General features: G+C 40.1%; 1 protein-coding gene across 1 annotated transcript in view; it reads right to left on the reverse strand.

Annotated features, from left to right (window-relative positions):
* Window positions 1–24,521, reverse strand: part of CSMD1 (CUB and Sushi multiple domains 1) — a 1,429,265-nt gene that overhangs the window by 273,977 nt on the left and 1,130,767 nt on the right. The window contains exons 22-23 of the mRNA XM_029226263.1: window positions 15,477–15,646; window positions 11,030–11,186 (exon numbers count right to left, since the gene is read on the reverse strand). Of these exons, the coding sequence (XP_029082096.1) occupies window positions 11,030–11,186; window positions 15,477–15,646 (327 nt within the window). The remainder of the gene's footprint in view (window positions 1–11,029; window positions 11,187–15,476; window positions 15,647–24,521) is intronic.

Genomic DNA, 24,521 nt, shown 5'->3' on the forward strand with positions numbered 1-24,521 from the left:
GGAGTTTGTTACTGAATGGTGTTAAGTGTACCACTCTCAAGTCTTCGCAAATGTGAAGCTGAATGTTCCAGATGCCTTTTTCATATCCCCCAGGCTAACTGCCTAGTGTTGGAATTTGACAGACATAATTATTTCATAACAGTATTTTCTGGAATGTTTACTTAGTAAAAAACAAAAACAAAATAACCTCTCATTTGATGATGCTGTGGAAATCTGAATAGCATTCAAATGTCCTTATGTCAAAATTCATGAAGTTGAGAAAACAATAATTTTGAATCTGAATAGATTTCATGCGTCTTTTCCTTTTAAAGAGTCATTAAGGATGCTATAATGCATGCAAGAAAAATCAAAATCAGACATCAAGTGACCCATGATCCATTACCCAGCACTTCCCTTCTGACAAGACATTGAAGTCTCTCTGAGATTCCTATCTTCCCATGAATGACTCTTTGCAAAAACAATGTATCTATGACTTTGACTAATACAATAATTATTGCTTTTTACTTCCCCTAAAGAAGAAGGGAAAAAATTCTGTCATCACTCTTCCCATAAAATGTTAAGATTTTATAGTATTTGGTGATATCATCTGTCAGCCTTCATCTTATTTCACACTCAAGTCATATGCTTTTAGTTTAATCCCTGTAATTAAATCATTTATGTCACTCTTCTCTGAGTCCTTTTGTCTTTCTCAAAGAATTGGTGACCAACAATATATTTAACTCTGAAAGAGGAAAATAGATAGCAGTGTGTAACAACTGTTAAATTGTCACAAAATATAAAGAATTATGAATTACAAAATTTAAAAAAAAGCCCACAAAACTAAACTTCATAGAAAATGAGGAAAAGCTATGTAGAAGCGGTGTAGAAGCGGTTCCTAGACCCACTGGCATGCAGGGGCTTTCACAGGGCTCAGAGGACCATGACGTGGGTCACTAGGGTGACCTGTGATACCAATTAGGCAACTCTCACATTGACACAGAAGCAAAGCATCTCATGGTTTCACTGGAATTTTTAAAAAACACTGTAAACACTTATATTTTAGTCTTTGTGATGTTATACATGCTAAGAAGGGAGCAAGATGATAAAACACCCAGTTAGAAGGCAAGCAACCCAGCCTGTATGCCCATCTCTACCTCGAATTTGCTTTTGACACGGAGTAAGTCGATTAAGCATCACCTGTGTCACTTTCCTTTGTTAAAATATTCATAATAATATTTTGCCTTTTCCTCCCTGTGAAAAATGGATGCAGATTCATGTCCTGTGTTTACGGCAGCCTCCCCATGGGGTAGCCACAGGTAGGAGGGGTTTCAGTCTCCAGGTAAAGCAATGACTCAACCCTAAGCCTCACTTCTTAAAAATGCTGTCAAGTTTGGCCTCAAGTATTTTCTTAATGATGTTTTACAAGGATTAAACATTTATTTGGATGTTTATCTAAAAATGTATCCATAAAAATAAAACTTTCTAAGGCAAACCATGAATTGTATGCTTGGACTGGGAACTGGGAACTGGTTTTTTATTCGCCATTCCCTGAGATGCTTTCCTCTTTCTAAAATGTCCACCTTGTTTTACAGTAAACACAGAGTTCTTTGTAGGGACTAACAGACTGCCTCTTTCTCTATTGGACTGCCTTTTCCACTGTGATATTTCCACTGAAAGCCATTCTATTTTGAAAAGTGTATTATATACAACATGATTCTATAGGCTTTCTTTTCTTGTAAAAGCAGAGTAAAAATGCGATTTTCAGAATTCTTACAAGAAGGTGTAAGCTTATAAAAAAATGTATGGAGATGGCTTGATATTTTGATAGGAGAGCTTTCCAATAATGCAATCACATAAGCATATGGTCATATGCCAGTCACATAACTGACTTTAAACTGTTTTCTCTCTTTATTATACCATCCTTTTCATAGCACAATAAATTCTGAGTATACAGTTTAATTTTCACTTAATATATACACCTTTTAAAAATATCAGTTTGGGGCTTCCCTAGTGGCGCAGTGGTTGAGAGTCCGCCTGCCAATGCAGGGGACACAGGTTCGTGCCCCGGTCCGGGAGGATCCCACATGCGGCGGAGCGGCTGGGCCCGTGAGCCATGGCCGCTGAGCCTGAGCATCCAGAGCCTGTGCTCCGCAACGGGAGAGGCCACAACAGGGAGAGGCCCACGTACCGCAAAAAAAAAAAAAAAAAAAAAAATTAAAAATTATCCTTTTTTTTCTTCACAGGTGACAGTTGCTATGTAGTACTTGATTCATGGGAGAAGTGTTCCGGTGATAACCCCCAAACTAAAATAAATCTAACCTAGGTATAATAAAGTTAAAGTACACAACTCATTTTTTTCTGGGAATAGACTTATTCACAAAATAACTGCCTATTATTTTATAACGCTTTTATAAAATTACCTACTACTTAACTGTGGAAAAACAAATAATACTAATCACATTTTCCCAGCAGTTTTATCTGCTGAATTTAAGAACAATTTCTTGCTCCATAAACCTTTATTTACAAATTACACATTAATACTCTAGTATCACACAAGCAGACACCAGAGCAGCAAGATATATTTGCCACAATTTTCATCTTCATTGAAATGAAATAAAAATCTGTTGTGTGGACTCACGTGCAAGCCGGTTATTTTCTGGACCCTATTCCATACTTTCCCCTGATTTGTAGCACGACTTTAAAAAAGTTTTAAAACTACTCATTGAACCAAACATTGTTTTGACATGACTTTCTAGAACATAAAGACTGAAAATGTGATAAATGCTATTCTTGGAATAACATGGTAGGTTTTATTAGATAAACATCAATGCTTGCACATATTACAACCACGACTTTCTGAGAAATTAGTGTATGTCTTTGCTATTTATAAACCTGGATTCAAGAACTTGCTTTTATAACTGCCACCTAGCTTGTACAGAATTTCCAAAATCTAGTTGTCAAAAAAAAGCAGTTATGAAATGAACACATCATTGTGCACTTAAACCTCCTTCATAGTTGGGGAGGAAAAGGTATCAGAAGAATCTCTATCAGAAATAGGCAGATCTCACCACACACACAAAAAAGTAATTATGTGAGGCGATGGTGGCATTAAATAAACCTTACGGTAATCATTTCACAATTTATACGTGTAGCAGATCATCACGCTGTACACCTAAAACTTATTATGTGCCATTTATATTTCAGTAAAGCTGGGGGAAAAAACCCCAAAGAAATATGGCAACTCCTGATGTAACTGGGTGGTGATGGGCGGGAGGAGGGACACCCCCAAAATTACATCCACCCACTTAGGATGTCAACCAAGCCCGTAGATAGCTAGCTCTTGTTATCAAGCCATGATTTCAAGGTCTTCCAATTCCAGCTTCTGACTTAACTCTATTCTTTACCGTCAGCAGCTCTGTTTCCCGTAATTGATGGCTCACCCTGCCCGTGTATACTTCATGCTTGCAATATTTGTGACTTGTTTTGAAGCACGAAGGTGACAGTGCTTAGTATTTCATTATTGGCCTTGAGGATATATTCATATCCAGAGTCGTTCACTCATTTATAATAGCGTGTTTAATGCTGGTGTCATTTTAATTCTATCAGCATGTTAATAAAATCGAGATGACAGCTGCATAACTGTGGCTCTGGGCACTTATTTCCGCTTCCCAGAATATGTTGTGGGTGGTTCCAAATCAGTCAGTGCCAAATCACCCACCTCCGCCCCTTATCAGCTAGAGAAAACAGTGTGAATGGGGGGCGGGGATCCCTGAAGCTGGAGATGAGGGGCCATCCTGGGAAACGGACACATTCTTTCCTCCCAGATTCCAGTTGTAGGGGACTTGGAGGTTTCTCTAGTCTAGGGTGCTTATCTTAGATAATTCAGGGTTGGGTGCAGGGTGGCCATTTCAAGACACTGAAGAATGGAAATTAACCAGCCATGAGAGATTTGGCTGTGGGGAGAGCGAGTCCTAGTTTTCCTGCCCCCAAACAGAACACCATCGTCTGCAAATTATGCAGCCCAGGCGCTAGGCAGGTCTCTGGGCTCCAGGCTGTGTGCTTTGCTGTTCGCAGAGCTGCCTAGTGCAGCTGCGGAGGGCGTGCCCCGAGGCCCTGACTTTCCAGGATAAGCACTTCCCCTCCTTCGTAAACAATAATACGCACAAAGGGGCCTTATGGACCAGTGGCGGCTCTGTCCTTCAGGCCTGCATGCTCACCTCCAGCCTCTTAGTAGTTCTTTGAAACGTTCTTCCTCGTCTATCCCCTCAAGCTTCTTTTCCTTCAGCGTTTTAGAGATGTCCCTGACCGTGGGTTCCCCACTCTACAGTCTATATTATAAGAGTCTGAAACAGAAAAATGAGGCTTGCAACAGCCAGGGGGGTTAAGTCACCCCAGGAAAGCTAGCAGGCTGCCTCCTGAAGGATGACTTTGTAGGATCAGACACCTAGTTCTGTACCCAAAAGAGATTCATCTCATGGGGGACTCTAGTGACTTAAGCACAACGCCAGAATTCCAATTCCCTAATTGAAAACAATAAATGGATTCAGTCCATGTACTGGAATCCCTATGTCAACACAAATAAGTCACTCTCTTCCTACTGGCAGAGCCACACTGACACCCCAGTCACACTGAGAATATTGCCTGATAACTACAGAATCAGAGCAAGAGACTTTAGTTAAATAAAGCCAGTGGACCTGAAGGGAGGGCAGCCTAATTAGTCCACCTCCACCACAGCACAGGTTTCCCAGGGGGATAAGACTCCAGCATCTACTTGCTTAGTCTTCTGTGCCAAATACATCTTGAGGGGTTACCAAAGAACTTCCATTTTTAAGGTCCATCTATCTGTTCTTCTGTGACTACTGACTACCCCACACCACCCTCCCAAGGCATCCCTCCTTTTTCTTTTTGTTTTTAAAAGATATTTAGTATTTCAATCTGACCACTCCATTTATAAGTAAAAATAAGTCCATATTTCTGCTCTGTCCCATTATATGTGTTATTGTAAAAGTCAGCAAGTAGTTTTCTCCTTTACTCTCAGGTCACTCGTGGGTAGCAAGAGCACAGACAGAGCTGTTTGGGGCTGTTATCATCCTCTCCTTTCAATCTCACACTTGCATTAATTTCATTCCTCCAATGTTATTAATGGCTCTGCCTTAATGTTGACCAATACCCCTGATCAGCTTTCAGTGGCTTCCATAATCAGGTTCCCACAGCTCATTTGTCTTCCTTTTTCTCCTCATCATGCATCTTCCACTGTATTCAGACTTTCATATTCATTATCTCATGAGTTCCAAGATCATACTCTACTCTCCGCATGCATCTTTACTCAAATCTGCCTCCTTCCAGGCAAATCTAGGTCAACTCAATTATCATTTGTTAAGTGACTATGGAGGTCATACAAAAGTGAGCAAGTTAAGATTACTCCTCTTGAAAACCTCACCCTTCTGTTAGTAAAAACAAAGGATTAGAGACAAAATGCATGGGGTAGGGAGCATGGGAGAGGCAGGTGATTCTGCTCCAGAAATCTGGAGCAGAGCAGCCTTTATACAGAAACTGGCATTTAACTGCAATCTTAAGGGATGAGTCAAAGGCATCTAGCAGGAAGGAAAGAAAATTCTGGAGCCCTCTAGGGTGATTCCAGCTTTCAATGATCTCTCATTGCTCTGGAAAATTATATTTGCCATCATCACAAATAAATAAATACAATATGTGTCATATATATTTCTAACTCTTGGGGTACTAGGATCACATACTATCATCGAGGAGCTATAGTTTCTTTGGAGAAAAAGAGCAAACTCATATAAAAATGAAATGTATTAGGGGTCAAATACAATACATCAAGGGTCAGAATCAAAAGATTTTCATCTTTGCATCAACGTAGTGCATCAGGAGATGGATACATTACGGTCAAACATATCAGCTTGGGCCCTGAACTGATTTCTATGGCACCCCCTGCTGACCCATCCCATAGTTGAGAACATGAAGGTGCAGCCACATTTCCATGGACCAGTGTTTCACAAGTGCTGCACGTGGCTCTCCTAAGTCATTTATCTGTGGACGGGAACCGTGGCTTTTGCCTTCTCTGTTTCAATATAGTGCTAAGCATTCAGTACACAAATAATACACGGTACAGTCATTGATCGAGCAGCACACAGACACACCGAGATGGCGCAGAGAAGGTGAATACAGTTCTTTTACGACACCCCCAAACAGCAAGAATTTTTGTTCAGGTGTGACTGGTGTTTTGCTTGCTCCTCTCTACTTAAATCAGTAAGAGTGACAACCAGAAAGTCCTGTGGGAAACTGTTTCTGAAAAGTGACTGTTCTGGGAACATCCCTGTGGAACTCGAAAGGGGTCAGTATATTTTTTAAAGAATTCTGAATTCAACAGGGAATTTTTTTTTTAATTTCCAGAACTACTTTTCTGTAAAAATATTTGCTGAAATATTTAGAAGACATAGCAATCCACTGTCAATATGGTTTTCCTGATATTTGAGAGCTTTACAATCACTGGGATAACAAAAAAAAAGAAAAGAAAGGCTTATGTTAAATAAGGTGAAACTCTTATTGGCCTGAGACAGCTCTGCAGAATCTTAGTGCTCCATGGAATACAGCTTGAATAACAATGATCCAATCTAAGCTTTTAATATTATAGATCAGACATCTGTGCGAGGTACAGAGGGGAATAAAAAATGAACACCCATTGTCCCTGATCCAAAAGAGCTTATGGGTTATGCTTCCACTTGACATAATTGTAGGCTCAGAAGACTATCATCTGTTATGAAAATGGACAAATCTATAGTAAAAAGCAGTGTTTTCCAATGGAGGTAAACTTTTCCAGTTGTATGTTGCTCTAACCTACTACTCAGAAATCAGCAGTTGTTTACTAATACATTTATTCCTACTTGTCCCAAAGATGCCTGGCTTTTCTTCCTTGCCAATGCCTTTACATATATAAGTATCAGTCAATAAATATGGAACTCATCAAAGTGGGATCATCTAAAATATTTGAAAATAAGGTCATCAACAGTTCTGGCCCTTGTTTAGAAGACCTGGATTGGCTCCCAGCTATAACACCCCATAGGTAAAAGCCTCAGCAAACCACTTACAGATTTGGAGACTGAGTTTCTAACTTACAAAGAAGAGTAAAAGGAGCTATTTACCAAGACCCAGAATTGCCAAGATGGTAAAATTAGAAGGTATTGGGTAGTACGCTCTAAATATTAGAGGATATACAAAATGATTTGTACTCATTTGAAAAACTTCAAGATGTTTATTAAGCTATATATTTACTCTGTTGACTTTTTCTAATCCACTTGTGTGTAGATTAATTACGGATTTGAAACATTTAAATATGAATGTTTCCTTCAGTAATGCAATTAACGAGCAAGAGGCAATTACAAAAGTCTTCTGAAAATAGTTGAAAGTGCCTTCAAATAGGCTTAAGCTTTAATAATTGGCTGAAAACATTTTACAGCCATTCATTATTTCCAAACCATCTTTTAGAGATGAAGATTTGATTCAGGTATTCAACCACATTGTGGGAGCGTGGGATTTCTTAAACTTAATTACCGAGTGTTTAAACATAAGAATTTAATGTGAAGTCAATAATATTTTGATTATAGCCATCAGCACCATCAGTGCTATATTACAAATATCTTTTTCCATCTGGCAGTGTGTTCCAGCTCCAGGACAATCCTGGAAACAAGACTTGCACCTGGGTAGCATCTGTGTTATTGTAGGTGGAGGAAAGAGGAAAAACAGGCAGAAAAGATAGTTACTCCCATCAAATTGATTATACTAAGAGCTAAATAACTGGAAACCGTCACCAACATTTCTTTCTTCTTCTTTTAGAAAGTCTGTGCTGCTATGTTATAAAAATAAAATCCATATAATTGGAAAGTGCCCATAAACAGATCCACAGCTTCAAGGTTTCTCAAAGTTACTCAGAGAAATGCGAGGAGCAGTAAAGGTCCTCACAGTCTGGAGGGTGCCATGGAGAAACAGTGACAACCATCACATGCTGTCTAGTAGGGGCTGAGAATAGCGCATGGAAGCAACTCTTTTTTTTAAAAAAAAAAAATCTTTATTGGAGTATAATTGCTTTACAGTGTTGTGCTAGTTTCTGCTGTATAACAAAGTGAGTCAGCTCTATGTATACATATATCCCCATATCTCCTCCCTCTTGCGTCTCCCTCCCACCCTCCCTATCCCACCCCTCTAGGTGGTCACAAAGCACAGAGCTGATCTCCTTGTGCTATGTGGCTGCTTCCCACTAGCTATCTAGTTTACATTTGGTAGTATATATAAGTCCATGCCACTGTCTCACTTCATCCCAGCTTACCCTTCCCCCTGCCCGTGTCCTCTAGTCCATTCTCTGTGTCTGTGTCTTTATTCCTGTCCTGCCCCTAGGTTCATCAGAACCTTTTTGTTTTAAATTTTTTTAGATTCCATTTATATGTGTTAGCATACGGTATTTGTTTTTCTCTTTCTGACTTCACTCTGTATGACAGACTCTAGGTCCATCCACCTCACTACAAATAACTCAATTTTGTTTCTTTTTATGGCTGAGCAATATTCCATTGTATACATGTGGAAGCAACTCTTCTTGACGAGGGAAGGTAGGCATGATACACAAAGGAAGCTACAACCTCTAATTTCAATCCCATCACACATTTTTAGGGTATATGGACTTTCTTCACTGCCATTTGGAAAATAAAGGGGATGTAAGAATTCTGGAAACAGTCCTGTAACCCCCATCTCACTGATAAATAAATAAAGCGACTATAAATTCCAGCAGGCTTGAATTTGCACTGCCATGAGAGGAGAGGAATGAGTGCTCACAAATCAAGAATTACTCTCCTTGGAAATCGTCAGAGGGAAAACAGGACGCGGTAACTACGGCTGAAAAAGTCCTGCAGTGTAACGTAGAAGTCTAACATGATACCTTTCCTAGGAAGTAGCTGTGAGCTTAGCAACCTCCACACTTGGGCGGCCCTGAGGATAAGGTCGTGACGATGCACAGAGGAGAGAGGACAGCTCTCGGGCCAAGGTTTTAGCTCTTTGCTTACAAGCCATTGGAAGAAGCACGATTTGTCAGATAGGCCAAAGCAACAATGGAGGGGGACCCAGGTGTGCATCACAGGAAACTCAGAAAGGCGCCTAGAGCTTTCACATTGTCTTCCTTCTCATGTGCCCATGTTCCTCTAAGGCTGTAAGACCAGTATAAAAACTGGGAGGCGTGTGTTGACACATCCGAGTAATAAATTAAAAATTGATGAGCATTTAATGGAAAACCCGCAGTAGAAGAAAAAGAGATCATGGCGGTTTACATTTTATCTGTAATCAAAGCAAACTGGTTTGACAAGAACTCTCTGAAACTTTTTTGAGCATGAAATTCTCTAAAGTAGAATTCTGGTAAACAAAAGTTGTAATTATAAATTTATTTGGTAATATAACTGCTAGTAATTTCTTTGCACATGATATAATTAGTATGCTTTCAATTCACAGAGTCTTTTAAATGGTTATATTCATGAAAGTGAAATGTGGGTTTTCTCATCCTGTCCATGGGACTATAATTCTATTTTTGTCAAAAGGATTATAATTCTTCAACTGTAATTTCACCTACCAAGGGGGATTTGAGGCAATTAATCCTCCTTTAAGGCACCTGGGTTAGCTTTATGTCTGGGATAGTTATTATATTTTTCAGGCCTTCATTTGTTTATCTGTCAAATAAAGGAATCAGTCTTGATAATCACTAATAGACTTTCATGCTCAAAAATCGGAAAATTTTAATTTCTTATGTCATGGTATTTGGTATCACAAAGATTTTTAATCATCGGGTTGGTGAAGGATTGGACTGTCTTGTATATTTTAAGCATTTTAGCTAATTTATTACTTAATTTTAATTAATAACCTATATCAAATAACTATATTTTTTACTTTATTTTTCTGGAACTAAAAATGTTGAAAATGACAGTTATCACACATCCAACTTCTCTTTGTGAAAGAACAATTCCTTCTCCTCCTTTGTTTTACGCTCCTCTGTCTTCTTCACATTCATCTTTTTTTTTAAAAAAGGCATTTTCCATATTGATTTATATTAATTATATTAATGGAGGGGGCACTAAGAACACAGCTTAAAACTGTGAGCTACAGACCGAATCCTGGTTCCACTGACTCAGACAGCTGGTATCCTGGACACACACTCCAATTACTTGTGTTTAGTTTTCTCAGGAGGAAATGAGTTGTGATAAGAAAGCACTTACAACATAGGGTATATATACACACACGCACACCTATATGTGTGCATGTGTGTATCTATATGTATAAATTATTATATTTTACACACATGTAATCTATTTTACATAATGTATGGAATCTAATATGTGTATGTATAGATAGATATAATAGAAAAGTATTGATGTGTTGCAGGCATTCAAAGACTATTACTATTAATTATATCATTCATTTTAAATATTTCATATATTGTCTATGAATTTTTGTCAATGTGCATTAAATCACACAATAATTTTAACCCTAATATCTCTTCAAGTCAAGCATTTTTTTTTTTTTTGCGGTACGCGGGCCTCTCACTGTTGTGGTCTCTCCCGTTGCGGAGCACAGGCTCCGGACGCGCAGGCTCAGCGGCCATGGCTCACGGGCCCAGCCGCTCCGCGGCATGTGGGATCTTCCCGGAGCGGGGCATGAACCTACGTCCCCTGCATCGGCTGGTGGACTCTCAACCACTGCGCCACCACGGAAGCCCAACCCTCATATCTCTTAAATGTCATAATATTTTATTTTCAGGTACAGTCATGTTATGAAAATACTAATACTTCTAAATAAACACGTTTCAAACTCTTACTTCTGATAATGTGTTTAAATTTACTGCCCGCTCAACAGTGTACAGAATTAAACAGCAATCCAAAACACAGGACGGGGGCCAGGAAAAAAAATCGATATTTAAAATGTATCATATCAGCAAAGTAACAGATGTATCCTGAGAAAATAAAAGTAAAGTGAAACGATTAAGTCGTATGGCACTTACTAGTATAGGTGAGCTGAAAACCCTGGTCAGTGTCAGACCCATTGGAGTTGAACTCCAGCCACAGGTGGTTGGAGGTGCTGTTCAGGATGAGCCCCGTCAGCTCATTTTTAGTGAAGGCCCCCAGCGGACGTGATGAACTATCTCTTCCATCGTAGACCTGAGGAGAATTCACAGCACGAATTCCCTTATCAATTAATTCTGTTTGTATGTTAGCAATTTTAACAAGAAATCCAAATTTTCAAAGATATGATTTTAAACAGTAATTTAAAAAGTGACACAGTTTATAGAAAGCTGAGTGGATGGAAGACACTGGCAAACAACCTTTTTTCTTTAAGTTTTATCTTTACCGTTAACATTAAAGACAAAAGATTCCATTTGTGCCCAGATCATTTCATCTGCATCAAGCTGAACATTCTGTGTTTATTTAAAATGAAATCATCATGTATTTGCATTTCCAGGTTGCATGGTCCACCTTTGTAAGCCTGGCACTTACAAAGGGTGGAAGGATGTGCCATAGTTCAGTGTGAATGTCTCCTCCTCCATCCAAATGTGTTGTTATAAGTCGAGGTGCTGAAACCTTGTCACATTTTGTAGCCCCTGAGCCTGCAGTGACTTTAGTTTTGAATGTGTTGTAGGAAAGGAATCCTGTCATGTCCGATATCAGAGAGAGAGGTCATCTTGCTCTGAAGCATTTTGCGACTGACTCCATTTTTCCAGGTGGTTGTACAGCCTGGGTGGATACCCCGAACATTTGGAAGGCAAGTGGACCGGGCTTGGTTCTGAGCAGACATCACGGGTAAGGGACACGAAGTGATGACTTCCCAGGTGCACACTGGGAGTGCAGGGTTGCCAATCACATTCCCCCAGTGGAGACTGCGTCAGACAGTTTTAAGGCGTGGGCATTGGGGCGTGTCCCACAGTACACGTTCCTAATGCCAGAGCAAACAGCGTTCACGTTCTAGGAGAATTTAGTTTTGAGCCCCTCACACCCCCGCTAAGTGGTCAAGACTATAATGCTTCGTGGCAAAGGTTCATCCATTTGCCTCTTGAAACCATTGCAATGGTTCATGGCAAGGAACTGCTGGTATGGATAAGGGCTTTTTAGAAGAAAGAATGAAAATGTATCACATCACACTGGAGAACATCCAGTTCTTTTCGATAAAAGATATCTTATCTAAATAAAGCATATCAAAGCCCCTGGTAGCCTCCCCCATATCTGCCTATTTCTCTCACTTCTTTTCCTTCTCACACAGATTCTTACTTTTCTTCTCCTGCTCTTCTCTAATGCATATGTAAACCATGAATGCTGCTTGACAGACTTACAAATTCATACTCCTAAATGGAGAAAACAAATTTAGAAGAATTAATTTTATGGATCATTATTTGATTTCATTTTAATTAAATATGCATATGCTCAAGTAGGAAAATCAAATACCCTATAACTTCTCATGCAAGCTAGCAACAAGCTAGTGTAGGAAAAATCATTGTTTGGCTTAACATAGATTCATTTGATAGCGAGGTTGCTGGCACCCAGATTATAAAGAGTTTTAAAATCCAGAGCATGCTGGCTCAAAAATAAAGTGTCCAGGCCTCTCCAGCAAGGTCTTACGTTACTCCACATGTCATGTAATTCTCTGTGATCCATAGAAATCCATGGAGATGAGGGAGCATTAAAGGAAATAAACACACACTTAGGCTCGGTCCTCAAAGCTCTGAAGCATTTTCCACTGTCACCTCCACTGGTCTTAGCTTGTCTAAGTGCTTCTCCAAGATTTAATAGCTTACATGGACAGCGTCTAGCTCCAGGATCCTCATAGCTAGACCACTAAAAATGAACCATTGCCACACTGAATTATTAAGCATCTCTGGAAGAGTAATTCTGTCTTATTTATCTGCATCACTAGCAGTTAGCACTGGGCTTGACAGCAGAAATCTCTGAACGGAAAAGTAACTGACTAGTGGGGATATTATGTTGTCAGCTCTCGCAAGGTGAAAATCTGGATTCATGCTTCTCATGTATCACAAATGACAACCCAGATAGTATTGGAAGGCAAAACACTTGATGTTTACTTCCAATTAAATTAGTAACAAGCGATTTTAGTTCAGCACAAAACCTCCTAGTTGTATATCCTCATCTACAAGCAGCTGGGATCAAAGTGTCCCTTTCAGTCATTAGGAAAAGGTTCCTTGGGTCATATGTTAATACAAGGCTATAACTATTGGCGCTACAGACCCTCCTTGGAGCCTGGCACATAATAAATGCCATAAGCTCTGAGTGGAACAGCCAAGAGAGCAGATAAGCACAGATTAGAAAACATCACAAGGAATCCTGGAATGACAATGCTGAAAGGACTGGGGAAATCGTCCCCACTTTTACCGGAGTTATACCTGAGGGCTCTGTTTCCAGAACTAACCTCGCTTTCCATTACGTATCCCTATCATGACACTCTCCTTAGAGCTGTATTTCTCTTACACGGTGTTTCCACATGAAACAAGCAAGCATCACGTTTATGCGGGGGAGGGTGTGTACATAAACTCTGGTCTTTGTTAATGGATCACACTACGTGTGCGGGATTATGCTCAAAATTCAAGGTAGTCCCACTTGAAATGTTTTTAACCTTTTGGTATTTATTAGCATACTCAATAAAAGGTATGTCTGCACAGCATCTAGGTTTTTCAGATGATTGACAGTTTCTCTGCAAGTAAAGGTGGTAAGCAAGATGTTTTTTGATTTTTTGTTATAATCAACAAGTTTAAACAGCACACAATCACAAATGAAAATGATTTGCTTCCTTCCATTCCAGTAATATGTACCAGTGTATATTTAATCCAGTGTCTCTAACCACTCACCTGCACCAAAGTATGGTTAATTGTTCCATAAAAGTTTGCCTTAAAGGCTTACTGATGTCTAAATTTGAGGTTATCAAAGAATTCAGAAAACAGTTCTTTGATGCAAATTTAACTTTTTTTCAGATCAGTGAGGATGTACTAGTTTCATACCTGAAAATCACTTCTTAATTACAGCGACTCATACTGCCAGCATGAGCTTTCAAAAGACTATTACAATGAAAGAACAACTAGAATAAAACCTCTCTCCTAAATTATGACCTTGAAGCATAGTCAAAGGTGGACTTGGAGGAAGTGATGAGCACTTGAGTCTGGAAGCTTCTATTGACCTGTGCACATAACGGAACCTACCAGCGACCCCACTTTATCCACTGTGCAAACAGAGGACACACCTGGAGGGCACTCAGTTTCCCCTCTTAGCAGGATCTTTGCATAGCTTCTTAATGCTCACAGCTTCAAGTGAGTCAAATCTACTGCGTCTGAGATGGAGCATTGTGTGTGTCCATGTAGATGTACATATGACTGAAAAACCCTAGAACTTTAGAAACGGGATGAGATGTGTCCTTCTCTTGCCATAAACAAGCCGTGTGGCCTGGACAAGTCGCTTACTTCCCAGTGGAACAAGCAGGTGGACGGGCTGGATGATGGCCAGTGTTGGTCTTTGTTGCTCAAAGCCACTCTCTTTCAAGGCCCTGAGGCTCGGGCTACAAGTGCCAACTACTCAGCCCCTAGAGCCAGGGAGGTCCCCAGGTTCCTGAAATAGTCACAGGAGAGGTGGAAACTATTTCAGAAGTCTTAGAAGTGTGGGGGCATTTGCAGTTGGAGCTCAAGGCAAGACCTGGATGCCCCCTGAATCCGTCCCCCTGCCTGTTTCCCTGGAGTCCATCTGGAATGTGAGTGGTGTGCTCCACCTGGAGCAGTTCCCCGAGGCTCTGATGCTTTGAGTCATCTACTGCACTGACCCTTGATGCTGGTCCCATGCCTAGCACACCTCGGGGTCCTGTGAACACAGCTCTGACTGGTTGAGTGAGATTCTGCCTCATCCTGGCTTGGCTTCTCCACATCAACCCTGCTTTGTGGTCCAGCAACAGTGGCAGGGCTTGAGTTTACTCTCACATCAAAATCCTTCTAGCTCTGAAGGATGCTCTGTCATGATCACATTTACAAATCAAGAGCAACTGTAGAAAGGGGTGGTCTGGGGATCCTGGAAGTTTTTTTTACAATTATTAGTATGTGCTAGGAACAATACTAGAAATATGTATCTATATTATTTAATCCTCAGAACATCACAAAAAGGTAGGTACCATTGCATGTTTTTACATATAAGAAAAATAAGGCTTAAAAATGTTAAATAATATCCCTAAAATACACAACTAATAAATTTTAGATCCAGGATTATAGACTTAGGTATTTCAAAGTCCACATACACATGATACTATAGGCCACCTTCTCAAACCAGCTGGATAAACAAATTGGGAAAATATGTGTATATATAAAGATACATTAATATATGTATATATCTACGTATATAGATGGATCAACATTATATTTATTCCTTGAGAAGGAAAGATGGAGTCCTATTAAAACAGATTTTTTTTACCTTTAGAATATCTCCTTCAAACAGCTGGAAGCTTCGTGCTCTGAGATGGATCCCCTTGCCAGCTTCTGTTTCAATTTTATAGATACACTCATGGTTATTATCATAATTTGATGGGAAATTTGGAGACAGTAATGTTCCTTCATTTCCTTTGACACTTGCTCCACATTCAGCTAAAATAAATAGGACATTAAAAAAAGAAAGAGGATTCAAAAGTGGAATTATTGATTTTAATAAAGAAAAACTTTTAAATCATGACAACCCTCTTTTCTCTCAATGTATCTGCTAGCACTATATTGTTTTTATAGATTAGTGACTTCCTTCTACTGTTTTATCCACTGGACAGGAAAGATACCCCCATTCATCCTATTTTCAAGATTTTATTTCTTTTAATAGAATGCATCTCACTCCTAACTTACAAAGAATTCTAGAATAAAATAGGTATGCCCGAGCACTTTGGCTGTATCACTGGCAGTCACCTCTCTGTGCCCCATCTCTGCTTCATGAAGCATCCCCGCCAATTCCAATGTGCTGACTCGACAGTTATGTCCATGCAGTTTTCCCACGTTGGTATTCTGTGGCCTCAACCTGGATGCATTTAAAGGGGATTCTAGCCGTGGACCAAACCACTGAGTCCCCTGCTACTGTCTCACAGCACTGAGCCCATCTGCCTGTCTTGGGACGGAAGCCCTTTCGGCGGCAGAAAATATGTTCTTCTCCCCTCGACGAAAGGAGAGGGAAATTCACCTCTACATCCAAATTTGCATAAAGAACTTTAATCAGAGTAAAAATGAAAATAAATATAGCTCTCCACTTTCTGCCAACTTGGAGAAAGTCACCTAAACTCTCAGCACCTGTTTCCTCACCTATGAAAGTGAGAGGCTAACTCCTAAAATTCTATTCGTCCAAAACAATCATAAAATAATAAAATTGCTCTGTGTATGTGTTTGTATATGTATGATGTGTGTGCATCTGTGTATGCATGTGCGTGTGTATCTCTGTGTGTATGCCTGTGTGTGTCTGTGTGACAAGAGCGCTCCATGTGATTCTGCATGAAATAACTTATTGGCCACACTATGTGAAAAGCACAGTGATTTTTAAAATTTCAACAAAGTAAGTCTGAGTGTGAAGAATAATGATCAACTTGGAAGCTGAAAATCAGTAAAATGCCTACATGTAACGGGGGTGAGAGAAGGGGGACCGGGTTCAGTCTAAGGGGGCTGCTTGAGGTATCACACAACTGTGGCAGATGTCCTGTGCACGCCCGTTTTCATAATTCCAAGTCTCTGACATCCCCGTCTTCTCCAACAATCACTGAAATCAGCTACACCACGAGCCTTCCCTGGCCTGAGTGATGGAAGGAATAAGCTGGAGATTCAGGATCAGCTCATGATGACTTGCGCCCTTGAATCTCATGATGTCCCCACGTAGAAGGGTCGGGGAGAAAATCAGGGAGAGAAACACAGGAGAACTTGGCTCACCTGCCCCTGATCTTTCCCCGTAAGGACCTGAAGGAGGGTTTCATGGGAAACAGTGTTGAGAAAGAAGCACAGGGAAGTGGTGACCCCAAAACATGGCAATGGGATTTTATAAGAATAACTTTAAAATTATAGCTATAATTACTATTATTATATATTCATATATTTGTGTAATTTTAATACTTTTTAAGAAACATTTTTATGGTGAGAAAGGCAAGTGGTGTGTCTCTCAGGCTGTGTTTGGACTTTCATTTTTGCTCAGGCTGGGACGTGGATGCCCTTTCATGTCAAGAATCTGGTGATTCTCAGCAATTCTGAGACTGACGATGTGCGGCTTCATCTCTTAAATTCAACAAGCACTTTGGGCAAGTAATCTCTTTGAGAAATGGTTATCATTCATGGGCTTTATTGCATATTCTTATACCATTTTTCTTTCCTGAAGAAATGGCGATTTTTAACATAAAAGCCAAAATAAGTGAAAAGAACACTGAAACAGCAAAGCAGAAGGTCCCCCTTTGGCTGCTCTGTGGATCAAACAGCAAGGGGTTCAAACTCGTTAAAGATATTGGACGTAAAGAGGATAAAAGAAGAAACTCATAGAATTCTGATAACCAGAATATGGAACCTATCACAAGCACTAAGAATTTTTATTTAGAATTGAATTGGACAGTGATCAATAAAGGAAATCATTCAAAAATCAAATTTATGTCTTTTTATCTATTACTTTGTAAGTTTGAAAAAACATCTCTTGCAATTGAAAACGTAATAAATACTGATAGAGTGGCAACTAGACCATTTTTAGTCTAAGGGATACTTTGGAAGGGATACTTTTTATGGCTACTGTAACTGGTCGTGTGGGTTTGGGTTTACTGCATATATGACTGCATGAGATCCATCGTGCACTGTGTTCACTGAACATCCACTGTGAGGTGTGGGCAGCCTTGCATCAAACATGCTTTGAGGTGGGCAGGAGGTAAAAGGGCTAATAAGGGCCCTGGGCCCCCCTCTGGCCATCAGGAGATGAGTGGTCTTCTTTCTTGACTGAATGAGGTCAAGGGGCCAGAGGGAGGGTTGAAGGACACCCGGGGTAATTAGCTCAACACAGTGCTGAGTCCACATACCTTGAACCCAAAATGTGGCATGAGAGCTTTGCCACTCTGGGGTAACTGTGAAAACTGCCTGCAAGAAGTCCCTGTGTGTCTTCAGGGGGCTGTCCCATGAGGAAGGCAAAGCCAAGGAGACCCACTCCGATGGGCTCCAGCCCTGTGATCCTGGGAAGGGCGTGCTTTCCCCTTCCTGAGGCAGGGGAGCCTACACCTCTCTCTCTGTTGTCTGGAGGCTCTGCTCCTACGTCCGGCAGGTGTGTTCTCTTGTTCTTCTTATGGGTGGAATTCCTTTCTTTGGGTCTTCACACCACTTTGTTTCTATTCCCTTCTTCTCCTTGACAGACTTGCCACACAGAGAATTTTCCAGGCTCAGGAGTATCCTTTTTTAAATGTAGACTCAGTCTATCACAATAAGGCTGATGTGTAAATGGTATATGTCACAAATTTTTCTAAGTTCTTCAGTTACATTAAATCATTTAACCCTCACAATAACCTTATGTGATGAGGTAATAAACCCCGTTTCACAGATAAGGAAACTGAAGCACAGACTAGCTCAAAAGTCGTTTTTCCCAAGGTCACACCACTAGTACAGACTCATTATTGATTTGATATAACCTCTAAGTGCTTAGCTTAGGAAAAGAATCGTGGACTTTTAAAAAATGCTAATTAATGATGGATATACTTTATAGTTAAAAGTTCATAATATTATTCATAATTATTGGTAATGAAACTAGCAGAGCAAAATTTTGTTGTAGAAGACAGTATACTTTTAAAGATTTTATCCAGATAGGATAAAAGTTAAGTTACCAATTAACTGAGGTTATATTTGTTTTCACATTAGCATTTAGGATATTAACCATTTATTTCTCATAATACAACAAAAAGGTAGGACTAGAAAGAAGGCTTTAGCATTTGGGTAGCCAGGGAGAAAAAATTTATCAAATCTAAAGATGTAATTTTACATGTCTTTTTGTGAAGATTTGGATTCTGGGATTTTTTTCTAAAGCAGATATATAATAAGTCGTGCTGATTAAGTGCAAGTCTACACGACATCGAAGTAATGAGTGTGGGAGATTAACTGGCCGGTCGTAACCAGTAATTCTTGGCAGAGGAACAAGGCCATTGCTGTAACTGGTAGAAAGACGCGGAAAAGGGCCAGCCGCCTCACCGGCACGTCTCCGCTCACTTTATACTCGCCTCTTGAACACAAAACCTCCACTAGCGTCAGGGCAACTAGTGCTCATAACCTGAGATGCAAGTAAAGTTCCTGAGTGAATAAGCAATAACAATGAATTTACTCATGATACATCTGTGAGTGAACCTAAACATACATGGCACGTGCACTTAGAAGTGGAAGGTCAGAATTCATTATTCTAGAGTGTACAGTACAGGACTTAAAAGATAGTATTTATTCAAAATTTTCCCCAAGAATATGAAATTGCTTGTAGAGTATACAAACCTGGTATACAAACATCAATTTAAAAAGCCTATTTTACTATAGTGTTTTATTTAATATAGACATATAATATGCATTATTACTATTTGATTTATATCTGTATCACTTTATATTCTTCAAAGATTTTCATGTAGATCATCATGTAATTACTTTTATTTTTTTAAATTGTTACTTTCCTCGGTTTTAGGCAGTTATTTGTGTTTGACACTATTCCGATGAACATGCGTGGCTGCTGCTGGAGTTGTTTTCTGATTTTATGTGAAGACCAATAAGAAAATATGACCTTTTACAGGCTGAACGTGATCAGCCATTTGGTCTTGAGGGTCTTGGTTCATTCTGACTTGGTTCCATAGCAGGCTGGCAACATCAAAGGTCTGGTGAGAAATGCGGGTCGGGGACCTGGAGCTATGGCACATGGCAAAGTCTCAGGTGTGAGACACGTGGGTGTTCAGGTGCCCTTACGGACGCGACAAAGCAGGGGAACATTTGAGAGGACTTAGGGGATCTGGCTGTAAAGAGAGACTGAACCAGATGGCAGTGGGTGTATGGGTGTCACTGAATCAGGATCCCTGGAGGGTTTGGAGCGCAGAGGTGTCCTGATAAACATCTGTTTGGAAAAGAGGAGATGCACTAAAAGAAAACAGTGAATCCTAAACACTTTAAAGGAAAACACAGAGTGTTGTAGTGTGAAAATGGACATGTCAACAAATTCTAGAATTCCCAGTCCAGAGGAACACACTGGAAGATCATCAAACAAGTAATTGTAGAGCCTATAAAATGTACTAACACTTTGCCCAGCTGGGTACAGCCATCTGTTTTTCTTTTGGTCTATTTGTCACTTGCACAGAGTGCATTTTTATAACTATTATATCATTGAATAAATATAACAATTCCATGAGGTCAGTATCAACACTAAATCCATTTTACAGATGAAGAAACTGAGATAGTGTTAGGTTAATAATTAACTTGCTTAAGATCACATGGAGGGGGGCGTTGGTGGAGCTGTGATCTGAACTCCAGCTGGTCTGGTAATAACCACATTATGTTTGTCAAAATACAATAGTGATAATTAATTACATTTATAGATGTTAAGTAACCCACGAGGAACATGTATGAATGTATGACTCCAAAAGAGTAGGAACATGAGGCTGTTGTGGGAAACACACCTTCCGAATGTCTTAATCCAATGTCTCACAGAATGTCCTGCCGTGGAACAGGAATGCCTGCATTGGGATCCTGTTTCTGAGGCAGGCCACTGACTTAAATTTATTTCGAATTAAATCAACTAGTGCACAAAGACGAATGCAACACATTTCCAAATGCAAGAATTGAAACGTGTCAAGAAGACTGAGGAAGGTGCACTAAAGCCTGAGACGCTGTCCCACAGGAGATAACTAAGTGAAACACGACAAATGGTAAAGAGCAGATGCTCAGAAAGTTACAAAATGTAAATCATCAGAATTTCAGAAATTCTTTGAACTTGATTTCAGACATCCATTGCAAATCTCCATTCCTAGAGCAATTAAATGGATCAATTTTCAGTTCTTCCCATAATCCATTTAAAGTGATTTTAAGATGAATGAATATAATTTCCCTTAAAATGAATCATTTGCTCTTTTTTATAAAGAACCTCCTGAAACTGTAATTAAAATTGAATTGTCATTGAGAGTTTTGTAATGGAACTAAACTTATTAAAATTAAATGAACAAAATAGAAAGGAGTCAATTGATTTTTCAGTTAATTCTTCTGTACAAAAGCATCAACCCATGAGATGGTCTTAGCAGCTCTGGGTGATGTAACAGAACACAGACAAGAGGCTTAAAGAATAACATTTAGGGCTTCCCTGGTGGTGCAGTGGTTGAGAGTCTGCCTGCTGATGCAGGGGACACGGGTTCGTGCCCCAGTCCGGGAAGATCCCACATGCCGCGGAGCGGCTGGGCCCGTGAGCCATGGCTGCTGAGCCTGCGCGTCCGGAGCCTGTGCTCCACACAGGAGAGGCCACAACAGTGAGAGGCCCGCGTACCGCAAAAAAAAAAAAAAAAAAAAAAAAGAATAACATTTATTTCTCACAGCTCTGGAAGCTGGAAGTCCACATCCACAGCACTAACCATATTATTTGTAAGCAATAATAAATATTCAATATCAATAAATATTTTATTGGGGATATTAATTTACTATTTGATAGTAACACAGTAGATGAAAATCTATACTCTCTCAATCTGCTTACTCATCATGCTAATCTGGATTCCAATTCTGTTGCTGAAGAACTTACCCCCCTAAATACTACCGAGGCTTTGCAATGCCCCTCATCTCACAGGGCCGCTTCTCAGCCCAGGTGTTCACTAGAACTTCTATTTACCACCAGATGTTTATTAGAAAAAGGGAAAGGAGCATTCTCATAATCCACTTGGCACTCCTCCAGGGTCACCTGTGATCTTTGGATTGGATTTGCAACTTTGGTCTAGGGATAGATTATTCTTATTTCTATGGTTTTACAGGAAGAAAGACAGACACAGCGTCCTAATGAATCAAACTTTGAGATCAAGATAGGAGCTTCCAAGAGAAATAATGTTTATTTGTTTGACAAACATGTATTGAATAAGGCACAGAGCTGGATTTAGGGCTAAGGCAGTCTCCACTGTAAGGAAAGGTCAGCCTAACGGGAGAGACAGAAATAGGAAGACAAGTTTACTGGAGTACAGTGGTTATCCTGGAGGGTCCCTCTCCAGCCGGTGGGTAAGCGGGTAGAAAGAGTTTACATGGGAGGTGAGTTCCAAAATGAGAAAGTCAGCCTGGCAGAAAAGGGGGTGCACGTTGTAAATGAGGGAGCAGTGTAGGGAGAGGCTTGAGCATAAGAGAGAACCAGGGCAGTTTCAGGTCGAGTGAGCTGGGCAAGACGTCGGAGAGTCTGGCCAGTGAATAAGGGGCCTGCGTCCCCGGCGAGTGGAGGGTTTGTTCTGCACATTATGGGAGCTGATTCATGGGTTCTGTTAAGGGGGATGAATCTGTGAGGTTCTGAATTCGGACAGATCACTCTGGGGACTGCGGCAACAGTGGTTGGCGCTGTCCTGGAGGTGGGAAGCATCTTCGGGATGTGAAGCTTTGCAAGGCTGTGAAGCTTTGCAAGGATGTGAAGCCTTTGCAAGGCTGGGCAGAGAGGATGGGCGGGGAGCCTCCCTGGAGAGCTGGGGAGAGGCAGAATCTTCAGAACTAGCAACTAATCCGATGTGGAGAATGAGAGAAAGGGAGAAATGAGAACTCCCAGGTGCCACGTGGGTCACCTGGTGGATTTTAGTGCCTTACTAACATGTTTATTTAAAGGTCTCTTGTGGCCAGATGGGCTGGAAGGAAAGTCAGGAAGCAGTAGGTAAAATACAAGAGGTGAAATAAAAGAGGTGAAATACAGAACGGCCCCGCCAGGCCATTCTCTCAGTGCAAACCAGGGCTGAAAGGCCTGGTTTTAGGTGCCCTGTGTTGGAATCTTGCTGGCTGTGTGCCGGTGGGCAAAGGCCTTAAGTTCTTTGTGCCTCAGTGTTCCCATCTGTAGAATGGAACTGACAATAACAGTGCTTACTTCATAGAGGTGTCTGGGGGATTAAATAACACATGGAGAGAGCTCAGAGCAGTGCTGGTCTAGAATCAGTGCTCAATAAACATTATTTCAACCCCAGTTACTCCTCATTTTATACTTTAGGCAACAGTGTAGAACCCCAAATAACAAGATTAAGAGTGTAAAGATAATGAATCTAGACAAAATAATAGAATAATGCAAATGCAATATTATAATCAATAGACAATGTTACATATGTGGATTAAGGCTTTGACTTCATTCAGTTGGGAGTTTTTTCCCCCAGATTTTAAACTATCTTGCTCAGTAATTTCCAATTTGGGGCATATGGATTCTAGGCAACTCTGGGAACATCTAGGATCATCTAGAAAATATTGTATCTTTTTTCTTGAGATAGTGTTCAAAATTGGCATCCAAATCTCAAATAAAAATCATAACTAAAAAAAAAAAAGTGAGAACTACTGTTTTAGGAGAAAACCACATCATAGAAAGATCAGATATGTGCCCTGGCAAGAGATAAAGATGATTTGATTCATGTTCACTTGTGTAATTTTTCTATAATGAAGTCCTCACTATCCTACTATCTATGGCACACTGGAACACAAAAAGACAGTATATTAACTTTTGAACCACATAATATTCCTAAATAACTGAAGAGATTCTGTGCATTAGAAAAATCTGGTTTACTAAGTTAACAGCTTAGCATTTTTATGGGTTATGAAATCTTATTTTCACAACTTTCCCACCTGCCTCTAGTTTATCAGCTGGTAAGATCACAGGTGCCTCAAGGACTCAGACGGCTCACAATTAAGGGGGTCCATGGTTCATCACTAGACAAATGTCATAATGCTACATTAGCCAGTTTCTGTGACTTTAAAGGACAGCTTGTACGCCCTTTACATGCTGAGCAACGTGGCCAAGTGACAGTTACCAGATATTGCCTCTGGGGCTGATGACCAGACCCTCTAGACCTGCGGCCAAGATTCCATAGTTAAACTGAGCCACCACGATTTGAGGAACTCCCTACAGCAGCACAGGTTCAGATTAACAATAAATACACCCCACTGAATGGGCATCTTAATTCCATCTTAGCACAGTGCCTAGTTTCAAGTACCCAAATAAAGATTCCTATTACTCTCTGGAATGACCTCTTGAATTCTTCAAGAACACTGTGAAAAAGCTAATTCAGCATTAAAATGTCTACAACGCCCACTTTGCGAGAGTATGCACGATCATCTAATCAGAGTTAAAGTGTAAAAAAACAACAAAACGAGTATTTTAAATTGTCCCCATCATTATACCAGGTGATACCACTGCTTTTAAGCAACAGAATTGTCAAAGGTTGTGTTAATACAGCATGGCTTCTAGCTTTTATTTTGTCTTTTGTCCCAGGTATAGTGTGCGTGTGTGTGTGTATATATATATATATATATATATATA

This window comes from Monodon monoceros, unplaced genomic scaffold (genome assembly GCF_005190385.1).
Source record: "Monodon monoceros isolate NGI ecotype Baffin Bay Population unplaced genomic scaffold, NGI_Narwhal_1 Super_Scaffold_17, whole genome shotgun sequence".
Lineage (NCBI taxonomy): Eukaryota > Metazoa > Chordata > Mammalia > Artiodactyla > Monodontidae > Monodon > Monodon monoceros.